The 25,625-nt window shown below is 38.4% G+C and overlaps 1 protein-coding gene across 1 annotated transcript in view; it reads right to left on the reverse strand.

Moving 5' to 3' along the window:
- The window catches only part of LOC106869212 (guanine nucleotide-binding protein G(s) subunit alpha), an 88,861-nt gene that overhangs the window by 58,140 nt on the left and 5,096 nt on the right, over window positions 1–25,625 (reverse strand). The window contains exon 3 of the mRNA XM_089337912.1: window positions 24,078–24,132. Within this exon, the coding sequence (XP_089194038.1) occupies window positions 24,078–24,132 (55 nt within the window). The remainder of the gene's footprint in view (window positions 1–24,077; window positions 24,133–25,625) is intronic.

The following is a 25,625-nucleotide window of genomic DNA, read 5'->3' on the forward strand; positions in this document are numbered from 1 at the left end:
ATTCATAGTTATGCGACATATGTGGAGACAGCTGGTTGGGTCAATAGGATGTCTAGGATGTCATACACACGCATGCATACTCACAACCTCACGCAAACACACACACAAACATGCATGAACACACACACACACATGCACTCTCTATTTCTCTCTCTTACACACACACACACACACACACACACACAGCTGCAGCCAAAGTTTCTGTGCTGAAGCTGGTACTGTATTATGTAGCATCCTGTTTAGCAGCAATGGTGTGAGTGGAGTAACATGCCCAACATATTAACACTCGCAACATCTCCTCAGTCCAGTCAGCTGTAAATAGGTACCACCAGCTATACAGTTGAGATGGATATATTTGATTTACTAAGGACAAATGTTAAGTTTTGGAGATGCTTAACACAATATATTTTACTTAGCCTTTGGTATGGCCAGTCTGGGGCAAAAAAGCAATAATAACAAGGTTGCATTAGATAATGTTGTCCTAGATATACAAGGGTTGAATGTAAGATAGGATGGTCATGGTTGGAATATCTTTGGCCATAGGTCTACTGGATTAAAACTGACTTGCGGCTAATCAATAATGAGGGACATTTTAGATAATGTAGTCCTAGGTAGATTATGTCAGAATCAAAAGAAAAGATGGTCACAACCAGAATACCTTTGATTACAAGTCTGCTGTTTCAGAACTGACCTGGGGTTAAGAAATAACAGTCAGGACACCTTAGATAATGTAGTCCTAGACATCAGGTAGAGTCAAAAGTGTCTTTCAGATTTTCACTGATGAGTTTTCGCTTGTATCTCCATGTGTTTGTGCCTTACCATATGGCAAATGGTGTTGATTTGTTTGACACTGTAACTTAGCAGTTTGGCAAAAGAGACCCGTAGTACATGGCTTAAAAAAATAAGTCCTGGGATCAATTTGTTTAGCTAAACCCTTCAAGGTGGTGCTCCAGCATGGCCACTGTTCAGTAACTGAATGAAACAGGTAAAAGATATTCTCTCCAATGTTCTTAATGTTTCTCTCTCACAGTCTACTGACAAAAACAACCACAACTTGCAAAAGTGCAGAGGAGGCCACCAACAGAAACCTCAGCACACTGGATAAAATGCTCAGCAGCATGTTTTCTGGCTCTACGTTCCAAGGTCAACTTTGCCTTTCATCCTTTCAGGATGATGAAACAAGTACCAGTTGAGCACTGGGGTCAATGAAGCCAAAAATGAGACCCCTCAACCAAAGTTTTAGACCTTGTACCTATAGTAGAAAGGAGTGGTGTTATTGAGAGGACAATGACTTAACAGAATAAGTAGAGAGTCAGACAAAATGCCTTGTGGTGTTTAGTACAACCCTTTACATTCTGAGTTTTAAATCCAGATGTGGCTGACTTTACTGTTCTTTCTGGAACCACTGAAGCAAGCAAAGATTAGTTAAGTACTGGAAAAGTGGGGGAGGGGAGTTTCAAGCTCATTTCATTGACCTGCATCCCAACCCCCATCAAAATACAGAGTTGGCCAAAAGTCATCCGACAGTAAATCAAAATTCCATAAACACTATCTAATTTTGTATTGACTCGAACGGAAAAAATGTGTCACTCAAGAAGGACTTCAGTTTGAACAATTTTCATGATGGTTTCTATTTAGTTCTGTTTATTAAATTCATTCAGTCGTTAAACATAAATAAATCTTGGAATTAAATGGTTTTGATTTGCTGTCAGGTGACTTTTGGCCAACCCAGTATGTGACCTTGAGATTATGTTGGAATTTAATATTTCATTAAAGATTTTATTTCCAAATAAGGAAATGTTTACAATGAATTATTGAATAAATGTTTTTGTAAATTTTCTTTTGTTGTAGCATTCACTACACTTCCTCATCACCATCACTGTACCATCATTACTGCCACCACCGGTATCATCATCATCATCATGACCACTATCATCGTCACCAACACCACCATTCCAATAATCCTTTCTATTATGGATACTATAAGGCCTGAAGTTTTGTAGGAGGGCACTAATTGATTACATTGACCCTGAAAGGATGAAAGGCAAAGGTGACCTCAGCATGATTTGAACTCAGAATGTAAAGACAGATGGATGAATTACTGAAAAACCATTTTGACCAGCATGTTCGCGGTTCTGCTAACTCACCACCCACATCATGATTCTAATAACGTTATACTGAACCATCTCATTTGGGAGAGCCTCCCTCTTGAGAAGTTTGAGACGTGTGTCCTCCGCACAACACATTTCTTCCCATGTCTTCTTTGGTTTCTCCCTACTTCTCGTACTTTACACTGTCGGAGCAGAGACAGATCAGCTGGATCGGTGTTGATCTCTCGGAGTTGAAGTCAGGACGTAAGTTTTGCTGGACATGCCTATCAACACCGACACCAATACAAGCATCACCGCCACCACTGCCACCACTGCCACCACTACTGACACATTCACCGATGGTATATCTACACTTACCTCCCACACCATCATTATCTATGACACCACCAATACCTAGAGCTACATCAATGATTACAATATCACCACGGCCAACACCTACGCAAACACCATCAACACCACTACCACAAACAGCACAAAGACCTACCTCACTATCACTACCTACACCATGACCACCACGACCACCAAGAAGAACGTTACACCAACACTACATCAACACCACCGTTGCAAACAACACCAACACTGACACCATCATGACCACCAGCATCTACGACAACGCTACACCAACACATCTACAACAATACCGAATCAACAGCACTGACAAGGCTACACCACCACCACCACCACCTACACCTCCGACAATAACAGCAACACCAATACCAAGAGTACAGACAGACTTTGAAAAATTAATCCTGTTTATCAGAAGAAAAATTTGAAATGTTTCAAGTTGAAACTTAAGTTCTGAATAAATACACACATACACATAGATACATACATTCACACATGTATACACATTTACATACATCCTTACACGAATGGCCACACATTCGTACTGATAAATATATCACACACACACGCACACCTCCTATACACACTGATTCCCCACACAGACACACACAAACATACATAAATAAATACATACCCTTACAGTCATATCCACATTCATACAGACAAGCACATACACACACATCTCGCGCCGATCCCCCACAAGCATTACACCCATATGCTCACACTCACGCACACACACGTATGTGTGTAAAATAAATTTGAAACTGCAAGGTGGAGAGAGAGAGAGGGAGAGAGAAAGAGATGGAGAGAGAAAGAGAGATAAATACACAGTCAGATAGAAAGACAGACAAGCAGACAGCCAGATAGAAATGTAAAGTAAATATAAAAATTTAACTCTGAATGTCTGGTCTGAAACACTGATATCACTATATAGGATATGTAACACTAACTAGTGGTTTTATATGGCTGAGTCAGATAGAAGGAGGGCATATGCCACAATCCACCTCCAAAACAGGAGCGATAGAGATTTCATGAACATCTGTAAAGTAATTGAGTTGAAATGAATTGAGAGAGTGGCTGCTCATGAAGGGCATCATTGGGTATTATGGAGAGGAGAAACAACAGTATCGGTATGGGCAAACGATATCTCTTCATGTCTGTTTTTCTATTCTATTATGGATCAGATGAATATATTATTGAAGCATTACTTTTTTTTAAAGCTGGATATTTTTCCTGTTGCTAACCTTCACATTTTTCCCCCCAAATGGGTGAGTTTTTATTCCAGTTGTCTTTGAGAGTGCAGAGCCTTTCACTCTTTTGGGGGTTGATAAAATAAAGTACTCAACAAACACTAGCATCGATGCAAAGTTGGCCATAGCAGAATTTGAACTCAGCCTAACGAGGCAGAAGAAATGCCTCTAAGCATTTTGTGCAACATGCAAACAGTTGCACCACCTTGTCACCTTAATAGTAATTAAAATAATTCTTTCTAGTATAGGCATAACAGCTGAAATTCAAGAGGAGGGATTAGTAAATGCCCTTTATCCCCAGAACCTAATTGCTATTTTATTTTATCAAACCCAGAAGGATGAAAGACAATGTGAAACTCAGCTGGATTTGAACTCCAAATGTAAAAATGTAAATAAATGTAAAAATGTAAATAAATGTAAAAATGTAAATAAATGTAAAGATGTAAATAAAAACCACGAGGGTAGTTTGTCAATACGAGGGTAGGTGAATGTTGCTACGTGTGGAATTTAAAGACATTTGTGGTAGTTATGGAATGTGTTCGTCTTCTCACCTGGAACTAGTACAACTAGAATGGTACCGTATTACATTGACAGTTGTAGCCTCACCTCTCTCTCTCTTAAACAACACATCTATTAGACCACTAACACATATACAACCACATCCATAAGACCATTTGTGCATAAACATCCGCACCTGCAAGACCACTCATGCATATACAACCGCACCTGAAAGACCATTGATGCATATACAACCGTACACCTACAAGACCACTGCTGATACACGTACGACCATACCTACAAGACTAGCGATTGGCTGCTATTTCTAGTTGATTGATCAACAACATAAAGATTTTCTCATTGGCTCGTCTGTTCATGGTCCACCATTTTATGTTTATGATTCCCTGCATATTGTTAACTATTGTTCAGTTTTTATGTTTATGATTTTCTGTTCATTGTCTCATGTTATTCTTTGAATAAGTTCCGAGGTCAATTTGCTCAACTAAAGGCAGTGCTCCAGCATGGCCACAGTCAAATGACTGAAACAAGTAAAAGAGTATATATATAATCATCATTATCCTTTAATGTCCACATTCCAAGCTTGCATGTCTCAGTATTAAAGCAGCGTTTTACAGCTAAGATGCCTTTCCTGTCACCAAACCTTACCCGTTTCGAAGTAAGGTAGTATTTCCCCATGGCTGGACATGTTTTTCACGGAAGACTGGAAACAAAGAACACTGCTTGTATGATGGTGATGCACGTTTACAGCCACTGCATGATGTGAAGACAAGGGCACACGCACAAATATACATATATGATGAGCTTCATTTGGTTTTCCATCTCGGAAATCCACTCAGGAGGCTTTGGTCAGCCCAGGTCCATAGCAGAAGACCACCTGCCCAAAATGTTGCATGGTGGAACTGAACCCAAGACCACCTGGTTGGGAAGCAAGCTTCTTAACCACACAGCCATACCTGCACCTCTGTACACATGCAGTGAACAGGGAGAGCCAGATGGGGAGGTAAGTGACCAATACAGTCAGACAGTCAGGTAGGCAAATGGATGGGAACACACACACTTCTGTGTGTGTGTGTGTGTGTGTGTGTGTGTGTGTGGTGGACAGCTGTTTAGATGGCCAGAGAGTTGGTTGGTGGGATGGTCAGTCTGATGGATAGATAGGTAGATTGCAGGTCGTTGGCCTGACAGACAGACAGACAGACACAGAGGGAAGCTGATAGATCAGTAGAGAGAGAGAGAGAGAGAGAGAGAGAGAAAGAGAGAAAGAGAGAGAGAAGAAAGCAGACACACAGAGATTGGCAGTTAGAGAACCAGACAGCTGAAACGTGCACAGAAACACATGCACACACACACACACACAGATACAGATAGAAACATAGGCATTTGCACAGTATACAATGAACGTATATTGCCCATTCTTCTACCTATATATTCCAATCCCAGTAGAAGGGAAGGTCACACTGACCCAGCTTGGGTGCTGTATTAATGACTCTCTCTCTCTCTCTCTCTCTGCTGTTGAGTCAACATTGTTTTTTCACACACACACACAAACAATATAAAATATATTTGAATTTGACAAGTGGAAATAATACTCATTACTGAAATAATGTAATTATTCTGTGTGTTTGTGCATGTGTGTGTGTGCACACACACATATTTACATACACACACACATATACATATATGTACAGATGTATATACACATGCATATACATATATATATATATATATATATATATATATATATAGATAGATAGATATAGACCCACACAAACATGCATGCGCACACATATACATATACACAGCGATGGGGAGGACAAACACAGACATATACACATATAGATATATTTACATATATATATATATATATATTAACATATATATATATATATATATATCCGGCAGGCTTCTTTCAGTTTCTGTGCGCCACATCGCTCACAAGACTTTGGTCAGCCTGAAGCTATAGTAGAAAACACTTGCCCAAAGCGCCATGCAGTGGAACTGAACCCGGAACCATGTGGTCATGAAGCAAGCTTCTTACCACACTGCCACTCCATATATATATATATATATATATATATATATATATGTATGTGTGTGTGTGTGTGTGTGTGTAATGTATAAAAATGAAGTCAAATCAATGATATTTTGGATGCATGTAACATGTAAATTTCAGACTTGGTTGCTATTTCTAGCAGGTTGAGTAATCTCGTAGAGGCTTCTTCACATTTATTCAGATAATGTTTTAGCATTTAAGCTAGCCATATCCAACCCAAATATCCCACCTGTTTGATGTTCAAATCAACCAGATCCAGCCTCTCACACATACTCAACAATGTCATTTTAAAAATAAACAATTACATCATTGAAATCTTTAAGCTACAAGATAATCCATAATTTATTCAAAGCAATGTGAATAAAATAAGCATCACATTTGACAGACTAATCTGAATGCTTAAACGGTTAAAGACAGGATGAATGTGGCTTCTTGGTCCATAATAAGGAAACGGACAAACGAGTTCTTTGTTTAAGTGGCATAATGGTTCTGTAAAGGGTATTGAGTGCCTTCAATTAATTGACATAACACTAATTATGGGAATTTTTATTGCATCAAACAGAAAAGAATTACAGGTAAATAAGAAACGATGCAGGACTTGGATTTTTTGACCCAGAGTCATGAGATACCACACTGGGGTACCCATGTAACGTTTTGGTCAAGTTCTCCACCCTCAGTTCTACCACCAATATCATTCATTATCATAATCATCATCACCACCATTTTAATCTTTTCCATGCTCGTGTAAGTTGGACACAATTTGTTGAGAGGGGTTTTTTGCAGCTGGATGCCCTTCCTGATGCCAACCCTTATTTGTTTCCAAGTAAGGTAATATCTCTCCATAACTAGACATATTGTCACAGAAGATTGAAAATGAAGGCTTGCATGACGGTGATATTTGCTTACAACTATCACGCAATGCCAAGGCAATGAAACAGTAATACACACACACACACACACACACATATATATATATACATGATGGGCTTCTTTTAGTTTCCATCTACTAAATCCACTCACAAGGCTTTGGTCAGCCAAGTGCTATAGTAGAAGTCACCTAAAGTGCCATATAATGGGACTGAACCCAGAACCATGTGGTTGGGAAGCAAACTTCTTACCACTCAGCCATGTCTCCTTGGTCAAATTATTTCTATACCCCTCTACTACTGTCAAAACCTTTACATAATCAAATTAGCTATCTACTCTCAGCACCACTGCCAATACAATTATGTAATTAAATAATAGAAAAGTAATTAACAAATAAAATGAGTTTTTAAGGAAATAAGAAAACAAATATGTAAAGAATGAAAATATTTTGGGAAAACAACAAAAAAAAAAAATCTGAAGAAAAATTAAGAGAATATGAAAGCAAGGAAAGAAATCATTGTTGTTCTTGAGAGAATGAATTAATTTATAGTAATTAGTATAATCCTCGTTAAGCAGCCAGGAAGGATCAATGTCAGTTTTATGAAAGAATTGCTGAATTAACAAGAATAGTAAATACAACTTGAAACATTTACATGAACAGGTCGATCGGGATTAACAAAGATTATTAACGAAGGTAGAGAAGAATAGATCAATTAGCAGCAAGAATAGGCTTTTAACTTCTGTCTACGAGATAATTTAAGCTCAGTCAAGGTCATCAGGAACTGAGTGGTATTACAGAATATGACAACAAGTACACATAGTTTTCCATACCCCCACCACACTCACACAAACAAAGGACCACTGATCAGGCCTCTCGTCACCAAACTCTTTCACAGACAGTGACAGTTTGGAGGCCTTGATTCTTCCAGTGAGCGTTGCGACAATGCCTGGTGGGGTGGCAAGTTGTGTTAGTATGTGTAAACTGCTTCACATGTCTCTTTGAAGTGGTGGCATCAGAAACAACAGGTGTTGCTGTTAAATTGATGACAGTTTTTAATCAATGCTTTTGGGGCAAACACAGGTAAAATTGTAGCTGTGGTAATGAACTGATCTACCAATTGTTTGTCTGTATAAGCATGCTGCTAGGATATTCATGCCTCTGCTAACTTACTCTGTGTGTGTGCCCAAATATTCTCCTTGCTTTATTTTCAAGCCATCCAGATCCAACCTCTCACACATACCCCAACAATGTCATTATAAAAATAAACAATTTACATGATCAAAATCTCAGAGCTACGAGATAATTCCTGATTAATTCAAAAATATGTGAATAAATAAGCATTACATTTAACAGAATAATCCTAATGCTTAAGGGTCAAACTAGCCATATCAAACCCAAATATTCCACCTATTATATGTTGCAAATGGCCAGATCTGGTCTTTTACACCTGCCCTACAATGTCATTCTAAAATAAACAATCAGAACATTGAAATCTTGAAATTACAAGATAATGCATAACTAATTCACAACAATGTGAATAAATAAGCATAAATTTCACCGATAAATCTGAAAGTAAAAGGATTAAATCCATCTTAAACAAGGAAGTGCACACTTGATAAACTTGTCCTTCTGGGATGACAATGGTTTGAGCACAGGTCTGTATCACGAAGGTGCTATGCAGTGGGACTGAACTCGGTACCATGTGGTTGGTAAGCAAGCTTCTTATCACACAGCCATTCCTGTGCCTATATATATATATATATATATAAATGATTTTATATATATATATATGAAATCATTTAATATATACAATTTACAAAAGAGCTACTAATAGCTTCATGCTTTCGAGATAAAATAAGTTGGCAGATTTATAATATGCCATGTATCTGCAAAGTATGCAACTATTAGCAGCTCTTTTTAAATAGTGTTCATTAAATGATTTTTATCTCTCACTGGATGGAGTACTTTTTTTGCTGATCCTATCTGTAACGGAACTGTAAACTATACATATATGTGTGTGTGTGTGTGTGTGTTTTTGTTGAGTTATAAGTTGCTGGATATTCGATAGAGACTAATACTCTTCGTGTGATTCTAACAAAGTATCAGAGTATGACATGCATGTGCATGAGAAAGCTGGTTCCTTAAATTATGAATGCAGTGCATCTGTTGGGCTTCTGCATAGTTTCATCTACCCAGTTACACACACAAGACTTGAACTGTGAGCTGTGGCTAGTGTGTGTGTGTGTGTGTGTGTGTGTGTGTGTGCTTCCGAGTTCAGCCCTACTGTATGGCAACTTGAGCAAGCGTCTTCTACTATAGCCCTGGCTGATCAAAGCCTTGTGAGTGGATTTGGTAAACGGAAACTGAAAGAAGCCTGTCGTATATACATATATCTATATGAGTGGTTCTTTGTGTCTGTGTTTCTCCTCAACCACTGCTTGACAAACTAGTGTTTACATCCTTTTGACAAAAAGAAACTGAGAGAATAAATACCAAGCTTTAAAAAAAATATAAGTACTGGGTGGTGCCCTTGCAAGGTTGCTCAGTAAAAAAAAAAATAAAAGAAGTCAGGAAAATCCTGCTACCAGTAATATGTAACCCAATACCAATTGTTTTATGGTCGGGTGGTCATTGAGTGAACCAGTTACCCAACCTGGCTTGTCAGATGAGAAGGATGTTTGTGGACACTCTACAGGACTAAAAACAAGACCTGTCAAAGGACGGATGAGATCGTTGTGAGCCAACAGCCAACTTACATTAGTGGCATCTTGTGAAAACATCCTGCATGTAGGCTGGCAAACCATACAGATGGTTCAAGAGCACAGCCACAAACACTTCAATAAAAGATATTGTGCTCTTAAGTTGGAGTCAATGTCCATAAGTGATGTGGCATAGAGGAAAGATATTTATAATGGCCAAGACAAAGGCTGTCTACGGAGTAGGAGAGAGAGAGAGAGAGAGAGAGAATGTGTGTGTGTGTAAAGAGAGGATTAGATCAATGTTGAGCACAAGCTATTGCCATCATTATGGACATTGAACAAAGTCAAGGTCAGCAACAGGTTAGTTTTTATATAGAAGTTGAAGGTCATGATGAAGGCAACACCAGAACAAACTACCAAGAGAAGAGAAAAGAAAACCTAATTCAAAAATTATCAGGGTTTAAGCAACAAAATCCTGGTGGTTCCGTACCCTAAGCAGAGTAAACTCCACCACCAGACACACACTCCTACTCAATGTGTTCTTTGATCAGTTTGGTCAGTAAAAAAGGATTTAACTCAACAAAGGAGATTGAAATGAAGGTTCACTATTGACCCAAGATATGAAGTGTGACTGTGTTGCAAGAATATTGTGTCTTCAACCTCACGGTTCCGAGTTCAGTCCCATTGTGTGGTACCTTGACCAAGTGTCCTCTATTATAGCCCTGGGTCTACTAAAGCCATACCAGCTTGGAAAGTGGATGTTAAATGATGGTGGGCCCAAAATCTGTTTCAGCAATGAGTATGTCTGTTATTCAATAACTAGAATTACCTACTTGTTGAGTTAAAAGTGGTTGAGTATTCCACAAAAACTTGTACTCTTAATGTAATTCTAACAAAGAATCAGAGTATGAAGTGTGTCAATGAGAAAGCTGGTACCTTAAATTACAAATGCAGTGCATCTGTTGGGCTTCTACATAGTTTCCATATTCCTTTCTCTTTCATTTATTCATTTCCTTTCTCTCTCTCTCTCTCTCTCTCGTTCATTTATTCCCTTTCTCTTCAACACAACCAATTACTCAAAACTTTTGTGTACGTATGTATGTGTGTGTGTGTGTTGTCTTCTTTTAATAAGGTCCACTTTTAAAGAAAGAGGGCTACACTACAGTTACCAAACTCTGGTCTTCACATCATTGCAAAGGGATTTCGTTAACAACTACAACAACAATGTGACCACAGTGATTGTGCGCCTGGTATGATGAATAAATGGTATGTGAAGAGGGGGAGGGGGGAGGGGAGAGGAGGAGAGATTGGGGAAAGCGTGATTGGAGTAGGGGGGAGAGAGAGAGAGAAAGAGAGAGAGAGAGAGAAAGGAAAGCAAAAGAAAAACAAGAAGAGAATTAGGAAGGAGTTAACTGGTGAAAGATGATTTGAAAAGATGAGGTTGAAAGAACGGAATGGAGAAGACAGAGAGAGAGATGATGTTGTATATATATTTAGCCTGGAAAATGTCTAAATTTAGATATCATAGCATGTATGTGTGTGTGTGTGAATATATGTGGGTGTGTATGAACATGAGAGAAAGAGCAAAAGAGAGTGGAGTTGGAGGGAGAGAGAGCTAGATTCCTGAAGAGGAGTTCACTTCAAGTGGGGTGTCTAGTGAAATGTTTTAAAACAAAACTGAATAATAAATAGTCTTGTGAGGATATATAACCAGGATGTCACTTGGCATTAGCAAACAAACAAATAAAACGAAACAAAACAAAAAACAAAACAGAAACAACCAGAAACAAAAAAAAAAATTAAATAAATAAATAAAACAACAATGAACAGTGGTAGTGGTTGTTGTGGTGTTGTGTTTCGGTATTCAGAGAAACAAAGCCTCGCTCAGAAGTATTGTTTTTACATTACAAATGTTGGTGGTGGGTGAATACGGAACCGGAACCGTAGATGAGTGAATGAAGAAGCTTTACAGTCAGCCCAGTGTTCGTAACATGAATAAGGGAGGAGAAAATTGATACAGAGACACACAGGTATATACATGTATGTGTGTATATATACATGTGTATATGTGTGCGTGTGTGTGTGTATATATATATATATGTATATATATGTATATATATATATATATGAAAGTAGATAATTTCCTTGGATTCTTTTATCATTTACTGGTCTCAGTCATTAGACCACAGCCATGCTGGGGCACTGCCTTGAAGAATTTTTAGTCAAATAAATTGGCCCCAGTACAATTTTTTTTAAAAACCTGGTACTTACTCTATCAGTCTCTTTTGCCAAACTGCTAAGTTACCAAGATGTAAACACACCAATACTGGTTGTCAAGCAGTGGTGGGGGGGGGGGGGGGACAACACAGACAAAGATACACATACATATCATTACAATGGGCTTCTTTCAGTTTCAGTCTACCAGATCCACCCACATGGCTCTGGTCGGTCCGAGACTGTAGTAGAAGACACTTGTCCAAAGTACGACACAGTGGGAGTGAACCCGGAATCATTATGGCTGGAAAGCAAGCTTCTTACCACACAGCCACCCACACCTACGCCTATTAAAGTGTTTATGTCAATCATAGCATGGCTGAGTGGTAAGAAGTTTGCTTCCCAACCACATGGTTCTGGGTTCAATCCCATTGTGTGGCACCCTGGGCAAGTGTCTTCTACTATAGCCTTGGAAACTGAAAGAAGTCAGTCGTATATCATCACCAACATCATTTAACATGCTGGCATGGATTGGTCGGTTTGACAGGAGCTGGCCAGCTAAAGAACTGTCCAAGTACCAATTGTCTGTTTTGGCATGATTTCTATGACTGGATGTCCTACCTAACACACATACACACACACACATTCCAGCCTTCATCAGGTGTCTTGGGGAAATTTCAAACCTGGGTTCTCATTTCTAAGGCATTTTCCAATATTATTATTATTCAGGTCACTGCCTGGAATCGAACTCGGAATCTTGGGGTTAGTAGCCCGTGCACTTAACGACTACACCATATGCCTGTGGGCATATGGCATAGTGGTTAAGAGCGTGAGCTACAACCTCAAGATTCCGAGTTCAATTCCAAGTAATGACCTGAATAATAATAATAATAACAACAACATCGAAAAATACCTTGGAAATGAGAACCCAGGCTCAAAATTTTCCCCAAGACACCTGATGAAGGCTGAAGGGTATATCAGCCAAAACATTGTGTTAACAACAAACAAGATGAGGACAAATATCTGTCAAATGTAAATAATGTAAATAATGTAAATAATTAAAGGGTTTCGGTTAGAATGCCGTTGATCACGGGTCTGCTAGATTAGGTTTGAATGAGAGCTAAACGACAAGGAAGAGCTAAACTTAAATATAGTCCGAGATAGACTGTGCTTAAATAGAAGATGGGATGGTCACAGCCGGAATGTCGTTAGTCATTGGTCAGCTGAACCAGGGCTGACCTAGGTTAGAGCAATGAGGAAGGAGACGTTAGATAATAATAATAATCCTAGTTACAGTATGTTTGAATTAAAAAAAAATGGGATGGTCACAACTGGAATGTCGTTAGTCATGGATCAAGGTTGACCTAGAATGAAAGGACAACAAGGAAGGACACCTTAGTTAATAGAAAGAAGAAGAAGTTGAAGAAAGTGGAAGAAGAAGAAGGAGGAGGAGGAGGAGGAGAAGAAGAAGAAGAAGAGGAAGAGTTGAAGAAAGTGGAAGAAGAAGAAGAAGAATGGAGAAGAAGAAGAAAAGTGGAAGAAGAAGAAGGAGGAGAAGAAGAAGAAGAGGAAGAAGTTGAAGAAAGTGGAAGAAGGAGAAGAAGAAGAATGGAGAAGAAGAAGAATGGAGAAGAAGAAGAAGAAGAAGAAGTGGAAGAAGAACAAGAAGAAGAAGAATGAAGAAGAAGTGGAAGAAGAAGAATAAGAAGGAAGAAGAAGAAAGAGAAGAAAGAGAAGAAGAAGAAGAAGAAGAAGTGGAAGAAGAAGGAGAAGAAGAAGAAAGAAGAAGAAAGAGAAGAAGAAGAAGAAGAAGAAGAAGTGGAAGAAGAAGGAGAAGAAGAAGAAAGAGAAGAAGAAAGAGAAGAAGAAGAAGAAGAAGAAGAAGAAGAAGTGGAAGAAGAAGGAGAAGAAGAAGTAGAAGAAGTGGAAGAAGAAGGAGAAGAAGAAGAAGTGGAAGAAGAATTAAAACGAATGAAGAAGAATGAGGAAGCAGAATGAGAAAGGAGGAAAAAGAAAAAGAATGAAAAAGAAGTGGAGGAGATGAGGAAGAAGGAAGGAAGAGAAGAGGAGGAGAAAGAAGAGGAGAAATGAGGGAGAAAAAGAAGAATGTGGTGGTGGTGGATAAAGAAATCTAACAATGTTGGTACTGAAACAATTATCAGGAAGAATCTCTTCTTGGAGGAATACAGTAATGGTGGTTGTCTGCTGCTACTATGGCCTGTCTGCCTGCCTGCCTGCCCCAGCTAGCAGTGATGGCAGTGGTGGTGGTGTTGGCGTCGGTACTAATAGTTGAGGTTATGTTGGTTCACACAGTTCACACTTACAATATTGGCAGCTCTGACCCTCTCTCTCTCCATACACACATACATATATTTGGCAGACGGAAACTGAAAGAAGCCTGCTGTATATGTGTGTGTGTGTTTGTGTGGGTCTGCGTCTGTCCCCACCCCCCACACACCATCATCACTTGACAACCAATGCTGGTGTGTTTACGTCCCCGGAAATTAGCGGTTCGGCAAAAGAGACCGATAGAATAAGCACGAGGCTTACAAAAGAATAAGTCCTGGGGTCGATTTGTCCGACTAAAGGCAGCGCTCCAGCAAGGCCACAGTCAAATGACTGAAACAAATAAAAGAAAAATATATATATATATATATATATATATATATATATATATATACATAGGGGCAGTTGTGTGGTAAGAAGCTTGCTTCCCAACCACATGGTCCCACTGTGTGGCACCTTGGGCAAGTGTCTTCTACTATATCCTGGGCCAACCAAAGCCTTTTGAGTAAACTTGGTAGATGGAAACTGAAAGAAGCCCATTGTATATGTGTGTGTGTAGGTGGGTGTGGGTGTGAAGGGTATCTGTGTCTGTGTTTGTCCCCCACCAACTACCACTTGACAAGCGGTGTTGGTGTGTTTGCATCCCCATAACCTAGCAGTTCAGCAAAAGTGACCGATAAAGTAAGTACCAGGCTTTAAAAAAGAACTACTGGGGTTGATTCATTGAACTAAAAATTCCGGACAGTGCTCCAGCATGGCCACAGTCTGAAACATGTAAAAGATCTCTCTCTCTCACTCCAGCAGTGCTGAGTTTAATATCAATGTTGAGTAAAATAGAGTTTAATAGTAGCATTGAGTATAACAGCACTGAGTCAATTGCTGTGTTGAGTATAATAAAGTAGAATAATTTCTAATTTAAGCACAAGGAGGCCAGTATGGAGGGCTGTATTCAGATAAAATGACCCCAGTATTTCTCTGGTATTTATTTTGCGAATTCCAGATCCAAAAATCAAGAGTGAAACTGTGTTACTTAACCTGTCTCAATATATACATACACACACACACACATATATTTAGGTACATATGTATATGTGGAGATATATATATATATATATATATATATATATATATATATATATATATATATATATATATATATATATATATATATATATGCATATACATATACATACCTAAATATAAATGTACACATTCACACACACGTATGCATGTATACACAAACACATACTATTAATTGAAGACAACCTCTTTAGTGTTGGTGGCAGGAAAGAAACCACCCAGCCCATATTGTAAAGTGGTTGGTGATAAGGAAAGGTATCCAGCCTATGCAATACTCCAACTCAAATATAAACTCTGCTTGTATGTACAAGACTAATACCTTACTAGTATGTGCTAGTACTGCACATCATAGTGGAGTGGCTAGATGGAAACCTCTATGTGAAAGAACATCATTGGCTATCATCAAGTGATCACACATTTCCTTTCAAGTGCAAAGACACTGCAAGTATAGCCCATTAATGTTGATGCAATGAAAAGTAAATCTAGTAATGTTATAGAGATGTTTAAGAAGAGATAGGTAGATGTATGCTGTGTGCAAGAGGTAAGATGGAGGGGACACTCAACCAAACTTCTTACAAGCAGAGAACATCACCAGCATAAGTTCTTCTGGAAAGATAACAATGTTGGTTTGGTGCAATTGGCATACTGGTGGTTGAAAAGTAGGTAGAGAAAATAATTGAGGTATCCAGAGTATGTGACAAAATAGTTAAGATTAGATTAGTTCTAGGTGAAGCAACAGTGACTGTTATCTCTGCTTGTACTCAACAATCAGGTCAAATTGATGAGCAAATAAACATGCTTCTGTGAGACTCTCATGTGTATCGCCTCACTAACTGACAACATAATTATCTTGTTTAATGACTTCAGTAGACATGATGGTTATTCTGAAGTACATAAGAGTTATGGATATGGTAGCAGAAATGAGAAGAAATCAAGATTCTAGGAGTTCTACAATGCAAATGAGCTAACCATTTATTTACAACAGACTTCAAAAAAAAAAAAAGAAAAACCAACCAACAGCCACTTAAAGGCTTACCAATCAGGTGAACATGTAATCCAGATAGACTTCAGTCTCACAAGGAAGTGGAATGCCAAATGGCTCTTTCCTGCCAAATTATAGACCACCCAACATAGTTTAGTGCAAGCATAGGCAAGCTTTCTCAAGAACTGGGCCACATGAGACATGACTCATCATCAAGGAAATCATGCTATTAAAAAAGTTCTAAGATAATTTTTCATTGGGTTAGGGTTCAGAAAGTCTCAAAGGTCACAGTTTGCCCATGACTAGATTAGTGGTTAGTGACTTTAAGAATTAGACAGATTGAGAGATAAAAGTCTGGAGAAACAAGGGGTAGAAGTTAAAACAACCCACTGCTATTCAGAATGATCCCTAGATGATAAATATGATTTTTAAAACAGGTAGTGATGGAGATCTGTAATTTAGAGGACAATTAGCAGATTCTATGGTAGAACTTGCAGAAAGCTATGAACCAGATCTACAGCTGGGTCATGACCATGTTACTTTACTACATGAAAAGTAATATGGTGGTGGAATATCACCATGGACAAACATGTAAAGGCTTAAAAGAGCAGCCTGGAAAGGATGGGAAACAAGGACAAGAAAAAGGAATATCATGTTACTGGAAGAGAAACCAGACAAGGAGAGTATATAGCATGGATACCAGAAGTTTGCTGGTATCTAGAATCAAGAGGATCATAGAATGAGGTTTTTGGATTGCATGACAGTGTATCAGAGAGAACCAAGATGTTGTTGGGGAAAAGTGTGTTTGAAATGATAATGGCATACATTTCCTAACTGATGGTAATTGGAAAGAGGCCTGGTGATTGCTTTATGTAAGATTGTTAGAAGTAGAAAATGTGTAGGAGGAAAAGGATCATCCCAAAATTTGCCCAACAGAGGGACCAACTATTGAAGTAATTAGTTATATTGTAAAAATGATCATTAAGGATATGAAGTCAGGGAAAGCAGTTGGTGTATCTAATATAGTCCCTGAGATGCTGAAAATAGCTGGTGAAACAGGCCTCTAACAAGTCACCTACATATTCAACCAATACAGGTAGGTTTTGTGCAGTGATTGGTGTAGCAATACAATCATTAACGTCTACAAGAGCAAAGGAGATGCTTTAGAAAGGAGCAAATACAGTATTAAACTGATGGATCAAGTTATGAGAGATTCTGAGGACAAGTGATTAGAGAGAGAATCCACTCAGTTGAAACACAGTTTGTATTTATCTCAAGTCAAAGTGCCACTGATGTTCTCTTCATAGAGAAACAAATGCAAGAAGTTTCTAATCAGCCTCCTCTCTACCTAGCATCTGTTGATCTAGAGAAGGCCTTTGACAGAGTACTACAATCTATAGTCAGGTGGTCACTAAAAAAACTAAGAGTTGATGAATGGCTGTTGAGGGCAGTGCAAGCCATGTATAGAGATGCACTTAGCAATGTCAGTGAGGAATGAGGTCAGTGAGGAATTTTGAGGACAAGTAGGTGTCCACCAAAACTCAGTTCTTAGAACCCCTTCAATATATTATAGTCCTTTGGGCCATAACATTAAGTTTGACGATTAGCTGTATATGGGATCTCTTATATGCTAATAAACTATAGAGCAGAGACTGGGGAAGATTTAAAGCAAAATTTCCAAATGTGAAACCAAAACTAAGAATAAAGAGGCCTCAGGGTATAACTTACCAGTAGCCCTCAGATGGTCTAGGTGGTAGTGCAATGATGGCTGGTAAGCCAAAACTTCAGAGTCATTGCTAACCCTTTCCTTATGCTCCACTAGAATGTATTGAGATTTCATTCAGTTTATTGTTAAACTTTCATACATAACACACACACACACACACATACATACACACACATGCATGTGTGTGTGTGTGTGTACATGCAATAGACATGTGTGTGTGTGTGTAGAAAAGAGTGGGAAGAAATTCCATATGGTGCACCCAGTTTAAATATGGACACACAAAGAGTGGAGTGGAATCATGCAGAGGTTAACAGAGATAGCAGACTTTGTACGTGGCATATGTGCATGAGTAATAAACATTAAGAATGCACAGAAAATAGATTTTCTCAAATGTCCAGGAGAATCTCTCAGCATGTTGCAGTGTTGTAGCTTGTGTGTCTCAGTGTGACCCTGGGAGCTATGCTAGCAGAGAGCAAGCTTATGGTAGAGCCTCCCATGCTGGACAGATCAAACAGAGTCCAGACTAATAGGGATCACCTCTTTTCAGAGGTGAAAATGGGGTTTGCATAAGGCCTACATTCCTACCTAGGAGAAAGCTAAGTCACAGAAGCATTGAGGATGATTCAAAACTAACAAGACCTGGGAAAGGAAGTCCTTCCTTCAGGGAAGCGTATGATATAGAACAGCAAGGTTTGAAAGGAAACAAGCATCCTGTATTACACATTTGGCCCTGCTCAGGAACCCACGAGGGAAACGGATGAGAGGACACCCTAAAAACAGTTGGAGAGGATTCTGAGGCTGAGCTGAGAAAGTAGGGATCCAACTGGAAAGAAGCAGAAAAGACAGCACACAGAACGGCAGAGAAACAATGTTATGGGCTGAGGCTCCACCTTTCTCATATTCTGTCTCCACTCTCTCTTCCATTCACCTACATATACCTTGGGGATACACTGACAACTCACCACCACCATTTTCATCTCCCTTCCAATCTCTTTTGATCCTTATATAATGCAAGGTGGCCGTGTATCTATCCCCTCTACAACAAAAGACCTGTTCCTGTACCTTCTGTCATACTTTAAACCCCTTAACTCCCAACATAAAACTGCCAGCCCCTCTCTACTATTGTCTCACTCAGTTGGGAGGGATCCTAGTCTTGCAAGTTAGATGATCTCACAGGTGTTTGTTCCATGGAAAAAGTACGGAGTACATTCGGTAAAGTGGTTGACAACAGGAAAAGTACCAAGTCACAGAAACCATACTAAAGCAGACATTGGAGAATGACACAGTCCTCCAACCTGTCAGATCCCATCAAACATCCAACCCATACCAGTATGGAAGATAGACATTAAATGATGATGGTATATGCATGCATGCAACGTGCATGTATACGTGTGTGTGTATATAAGAGAGAGAGAGACAGACAGACAGACAGAGACAGAGAGAGACAGACAGACAGAGAGAGACAGACAGACAGAGAGAGTGTGTATTCATTCATTTATTTAAGTTTTTCCAAAAAATACTTGATACAGACACAATATTTGGAGAAAGATTTTCTTAAAAGTTTTTCACTATTTTTTTTTTAAATCTTGGAAAAACAGACTGACACAAAACTTTTGAAATGAAGCTTTTGTATTGTGAGTGTAAGCACTTTTGTTGTTTGGTTTTTCAAGTACATGACTGGCATGTTTATATCATTCTGTTTTTCTAAGCTTTTTTTACAAATAGCAAATGACTTTTAAGAAACCCTTTCTTCAAATACACACACACTTCAAGCAACTGCAACAAGGATGTATTTCTCCATGCCAGCCCAAGAATCTCTGTTCCCTATTAATTTCGGTATATCCTCACATGTTGTGTGTGTGTCTGCCAATGACATCAATGTGGCTGAAAGAATTTCTTTCTCTATTGATGTGTGAAAGTCTCCAAAACGTAACAACCAGCAGAGTTCACTGGGTGCAGTATTTTCATGGCACCAGCACTAGAGAGGTGTCCTGTCAACAAGAACAAAGAGGACCCCCAACCATACATCTTACAGAGTGTACTAAGTGCACCAGTACCGGAGAGGAAGCCATGTCCTCATCATGTCTGAAGGGATGTCATGACCCTATGTGTCTGCTTCTATGCCAGCCTTTTTTTTTTACAGGGTGAGAAGAATGATTGATGGAGACATGAATGATTGATGGAGACATGATGATAGTGATGAGAGATAAGAGGGATGTGTGGATACCATGGGATGTACATATCATAAGACAACGTGGCCAAGAAGACAGGACAATCATAGAAGAGAACATAAGCCAGAAAATAAGAGCAAGGACAGAGATCTAGGATGTGTGAGAGAAACGAGTCTAGGACATTTACCCCTCAAGGACAATTACCCCTGCGGACAACAGATAATGATTTAAAATTTAATATATTGGAGAGGGGGTAATTAACCAACAGGGGTAATTGTCCTAGGGAGTAGTTGTCATCAGGGGTAATTGTCCTGGTACAGGGAGAAACGGAACAAGAGTATGATGGCAGACAGAATGATGATAGATCACCCTGTCACCCTGCTGGCTAGGTGGGTATACCAACAGTCATCCTGGACAGAATGCCTGTCTGTCACAAGATTACCTATTTACAACTAAGTGGATTGGAGCAAAGTGTAATGAAGAGTTTTGCTCAAGAACACAATGGACCACCAATCTGGGAATCAAAACTTTTGATCTTGTGATTGTGAGTGCAACACCCAAACCACTATGTCACACATGCCACACACACACACACACACACACATGCACACGTACACACATGGCAGGTTTCTAGGTATAAAATCAACAAAATCCACTCAGAAGCCATGGGACCACAATAAAAGATTTGTTCAAGGTGTTGTACAGAAGCCAACACCACTCCACATCCTGAATATGTGGCTGAGATAGCCTGGCAATATTGATGAAATTGAATTTGGAACTTTATTGTTCCAAACAAATTACAGAGGGTTGGTATGCAGAGAAGAAGAAAAAAACAATAAAATATTAAATGGGAACATTGTTGTGTTTTTAATAATTTGGTTTGTCAGTGGCATTTTGTTTGTTTTTACATTCTGAGTTCAAATTCTGCTGAGGTCAACTTTGCCTTTCATCTTTTCAGGATTGATAAAATAAGTACTGGAGTCGATGTAATCAACATATTCACTTCATCATCATTATCATCATCATCATCATCATTTAGCATCTGTTGTCCATGCTGGCATGGGTTGGATGTAATTCCTGGCCTTGTAACAAAATTCAAAATCAATATATTTGGTTGTGTGGATAAGAAGTTAATTTCCAAACCATGTGGTTTTGAGTTCAATCTCACAGCATGACACCTTGGGCAAGTGTCTTATTCGATAGTCTCGGGCTGACCAAAGACTTGTGAGTGAATGTGAACAGAAAGTGAAGGAAACCCATCGTTTGTATGTATATATGAGCATGTGTTCTCACCACATCACTTGACAACTGATGTTGGTTTGTTTATGGCCCATTAACCTAGCAGTTTAGCAAAAGAAACTGATAGAATAAGTACCAGATTTAAAGGATAAATTCTGGGAGTGATCTGTTCAACTAAACACTTCAAGGACCCCAGCAGGGCCACAGTCTAATAACTGAAACAAGTAAGAAAATTTTAAAAAAAAAAACGATATATATATGTATGTGTAAGGGGCCGTTTGTAGCTCCTTGTCATGACACTGTTTGACAGCAGTAAACGAATGTCATCCATTTCCAATCCTCCATGAAAACATGCCCTACCATGAGGAAAATATTCCATGCTTAGAAACAGATGAAGGTTGGCAACAAGAAGGGCATCTGAACTATAGAAAATCTGCCTCAGCAAAATTCCGCCTTACCCATCCAAGCGTGGAATCAAGGTCGTTAAAACAATGATGAAGATGATATATTTCATACACAAACATCCCCCACATTACGAAGGTATTGCATGCCCCTAAACTTGGCCTAATGTGAGCTTCGTTATATTGAAATGTATTTGCCATCAACGTCCATATAACATCAAAGTCAAGGGAAAAACAAAAGGTTTCGTGATATGACAAGACTTCCAGGAACGTAATATATCCACAAGATGGTAAATGCCTTCGTTCAAATATATATACATATATATATACACACACACACACAATATACGTATGTATACTACCATACATATACACACAAATACATCTATACAAATGTATGGTATAGAGAAATTATATACTAGTGTGTGTGTGTGTGTGTGTGTGTGTGTGTGTGTGTGTGTGTGTGTGTGGTGTGTGTGTGTGTGTGTGTGTATATATATATATATATATATATATATATATATATATATATATATATATGCGCGCGCGAAGAGGCAAAGATTGGTGCGTGTATGTGTGTGTATATATATATATATATACGTAGATATTGTATTCATACATATATTAAATATAGTGGATATATATATACACACACACACCAAATGTATTCTACATATACACACGCACACCACACACGTTACAAACACAAGACACACAAACGTAATATATTACGCAAAATATTACACAAAAACATATATATATATATATATATATATATATATACCGAGGAGGTAATGTTGGGTGTATGTATATACGCATTATATATACATATATATATATATATATATATATATATATATATATATATATATATGTATGTATGTATGTATGTACGTATGTATAACATCAGCAGTATTGACGTTACGTTGAAGTCGACGTCGCTGTTGTAATATGCAGAACGTCGACAACGCAACAAATCTGACGAGAAACTATTTAAACAGTTTCGCTAGAAAATAAACGGTCGAATTAATTGGGCACTTGTGTTTATTTTGTTCTTTTCGTTGGGTGTTTTTAGCTCTTGGTTTTGGCCTTCTCCCTCTGTCTCCTCTTTACTTTAGCAGCAAACAAGCCTTCATTAATAAATATATATAGATAGATACAGATATATATTTGTATGAGTGAGTATTTATGTGTATACATGTATGTATGTATGTAGATAGATAGATAGAGAGAGAGGGTAAGCTATATAATGCCGGCTGCGCGCACACAGAACAGCATCAGCAGGTCGGCATTTTATCATGAACTACTCTAAGCACTGCAGAGACGGCCATATTGGAATCATGGCTGTAGGTAGAGACACACGTAAAAATATTTTGGCTGAACCAAAAGAAAAACCAAAACGAAAACCAAAACAAAAAGAAAAAAAAGAAAAAAATAAGAGAATAAACTAAACGGAGGGAGGGAAGACGAGGATGCGGAAGGAAACAGTGTTTAATATATTATTGTCACTGGGAGCCGACAACATTCCGAATTATGCCTTTATATATAGAATCTTGGAAGTCTGCGATGGTTCTATATGGCGGAGAAGATGATAAATAAATAAAGATAGAAATAAACGAAGAACGAAGAGAACCGAGGTGTCGGTGGTGTGTGTGTATGTGTGTGTGTGTGTTAGAAATAAATAAATTAAGGATAATAATTAATGACAACAATAGCAACAATATTAATTAAAACGAAGATAATAAGACAGTGGAGTTGTTATGTGGTTAAGTCTTGGTGCGATTTCCTGCACTTCCTACAATCATATATATATATATACACACATTTATATATACACACGCGCGCGTACACATATACACACATTCCCCCCCCCCCCCCCCCACACGTATATATAAAAAATACACAGACACACACATATACGCACACACAAGTGCGTGTGGCTGGATAGATAGATAGATAGACAGATAGATAGATAGATTATTCTCTGTTACTACTCTCGGTTTCGCGAATGTTGATCACGTTATATATATATATATATATATATATATAATGTACGCTTGCATATCCATCACAGTATGTGTGTGTGTGTATGTATATTTGGAAAACGTGTGTGTCTTCTAGTGGTTTACTCACCAATATTGCATCTCTGATATTCCTTTTTATGTCTTCTATCTTCAACTTTCTCTCTCTATAGTAATTAGAAGAAAAACCATTTTAATTCCTCCACTATTTAAAAACAAATATATTTACAGTTTTAAATTAACTTTATATTTACATAATGTATGTATGTATATTTCATAATTCGTTTAATTAATTTCTTTGATATTCCGGGAAAGAGGGGAGGGGTGCTTCTTTTCCCTTTAATTTTCTTTAAAGCAAAACAAACGCAACAATAATGAGAACAATAATAATTTAATAATAATAATGACAATAATGGTGATGGTCGCAACGATATTGTTATGTAGAGAAATTGAGGGTGGTTGTTGAAAAATCATGCATACATTAGTTTGTGGGGGAGAGAGAGAGAGAGAGAGAGAGAGAGAGAGAGAGAGAGAATGAACTCAAAGACATGCAGTGGCTGTTAGAATTGGTAGCAATAATAATGATTTCTAATATTGGCACAAGGCCAGACATTTTAGTTGGAGACAGAGAGAGAAAGGCTGGGAGGAGGAGGAGAAGAGGCACAGAGTCGACAGAATCGAAGCCCCTTGTACTTTGACTGGTATTTTGTTTGTTTGTTTGTTTGTTTTTGATTTTATCGATCTCCGTAATCCCGGAAGAATGAAAAAAAACAAAAAAAAAACAAAAGCTCAGTCGGTCATCACCTCCCTAGGAACAATATTTTTAATAATAATAATAATAATAATAATAATAATAATAATGCCAATGATGATTTTTTTCTATAAGCACCAGGTCAGGGACTTGGGGATGATGGGCAGGGTGGGATATATATATATATATATATAGCCGATTACATCGATCCCTGGTGGAATTGATTGCGACTTGTTTGATCGGCCTGCCCCCGGAAAGGAAAGATGAAAGACTATGCGAAGTTGACCCCGAACCCTACCCTCAAGGAGCAATAATAATAATAATAATAATAATAATAATAATAATAGTAAACTGTAGCATGGACACAGGGCCTAATAAGCTGATGATGAAAATGATGATTATGATAATAATCGTGATTTTCATCAGAGGCACAAGGTTACCTCCCCCCCCCCACCCGCCTGCTTCGGGGGTTTTGATTGGTATCTTACTTTATCGATCCCCGGAATGATGAAAAGGGGGGGGAGAAAATCGAGTACAAGTGTTATTCACAACAACAACAACAACAATAATAATAATAATAATAATAATAATAATAATGATATCAAACAATGAATGGTGTGTTTTATGATGTAAGGTGCATTGGGTAATAAAGAGTGCTCCAATTTTGAGGATGGTGATGAGGGCGAGGGGGAACAAGTGTAGTGAGGGTGGTGGTGGGGATGAGGAGAGGAGGAGGAGGAGGAGGGGGAGAGTGTTGTGTCAAAACGTTACATTATTATTATTATTTTGATTATTGCTTTTAAATCTATCGTTGCACGGAAGAAGACAAAAAGAAGCACGTTGATGAAAATAGTGTATTATACTATGAGAGAGAGAGGCAGAGAGAGAGAGGCAGAAAGAGAGAGAGGC

The sequence above is a fragment of the Octopus bimaculoides genome, chromosome 20 (assembly GCF_046866305.1).
Source record: "Octopus bimaculoides isolate indiv1 chromosome 20, ASM4686630v1, whole genome shotgun sequence".
NCBI classification, from domain to species: Eukaryota; Metazoa; Mollusca; class Cephalopoda; order Octopoda; family Octopodidae; genus Octopus; species Octopus bimaculoides.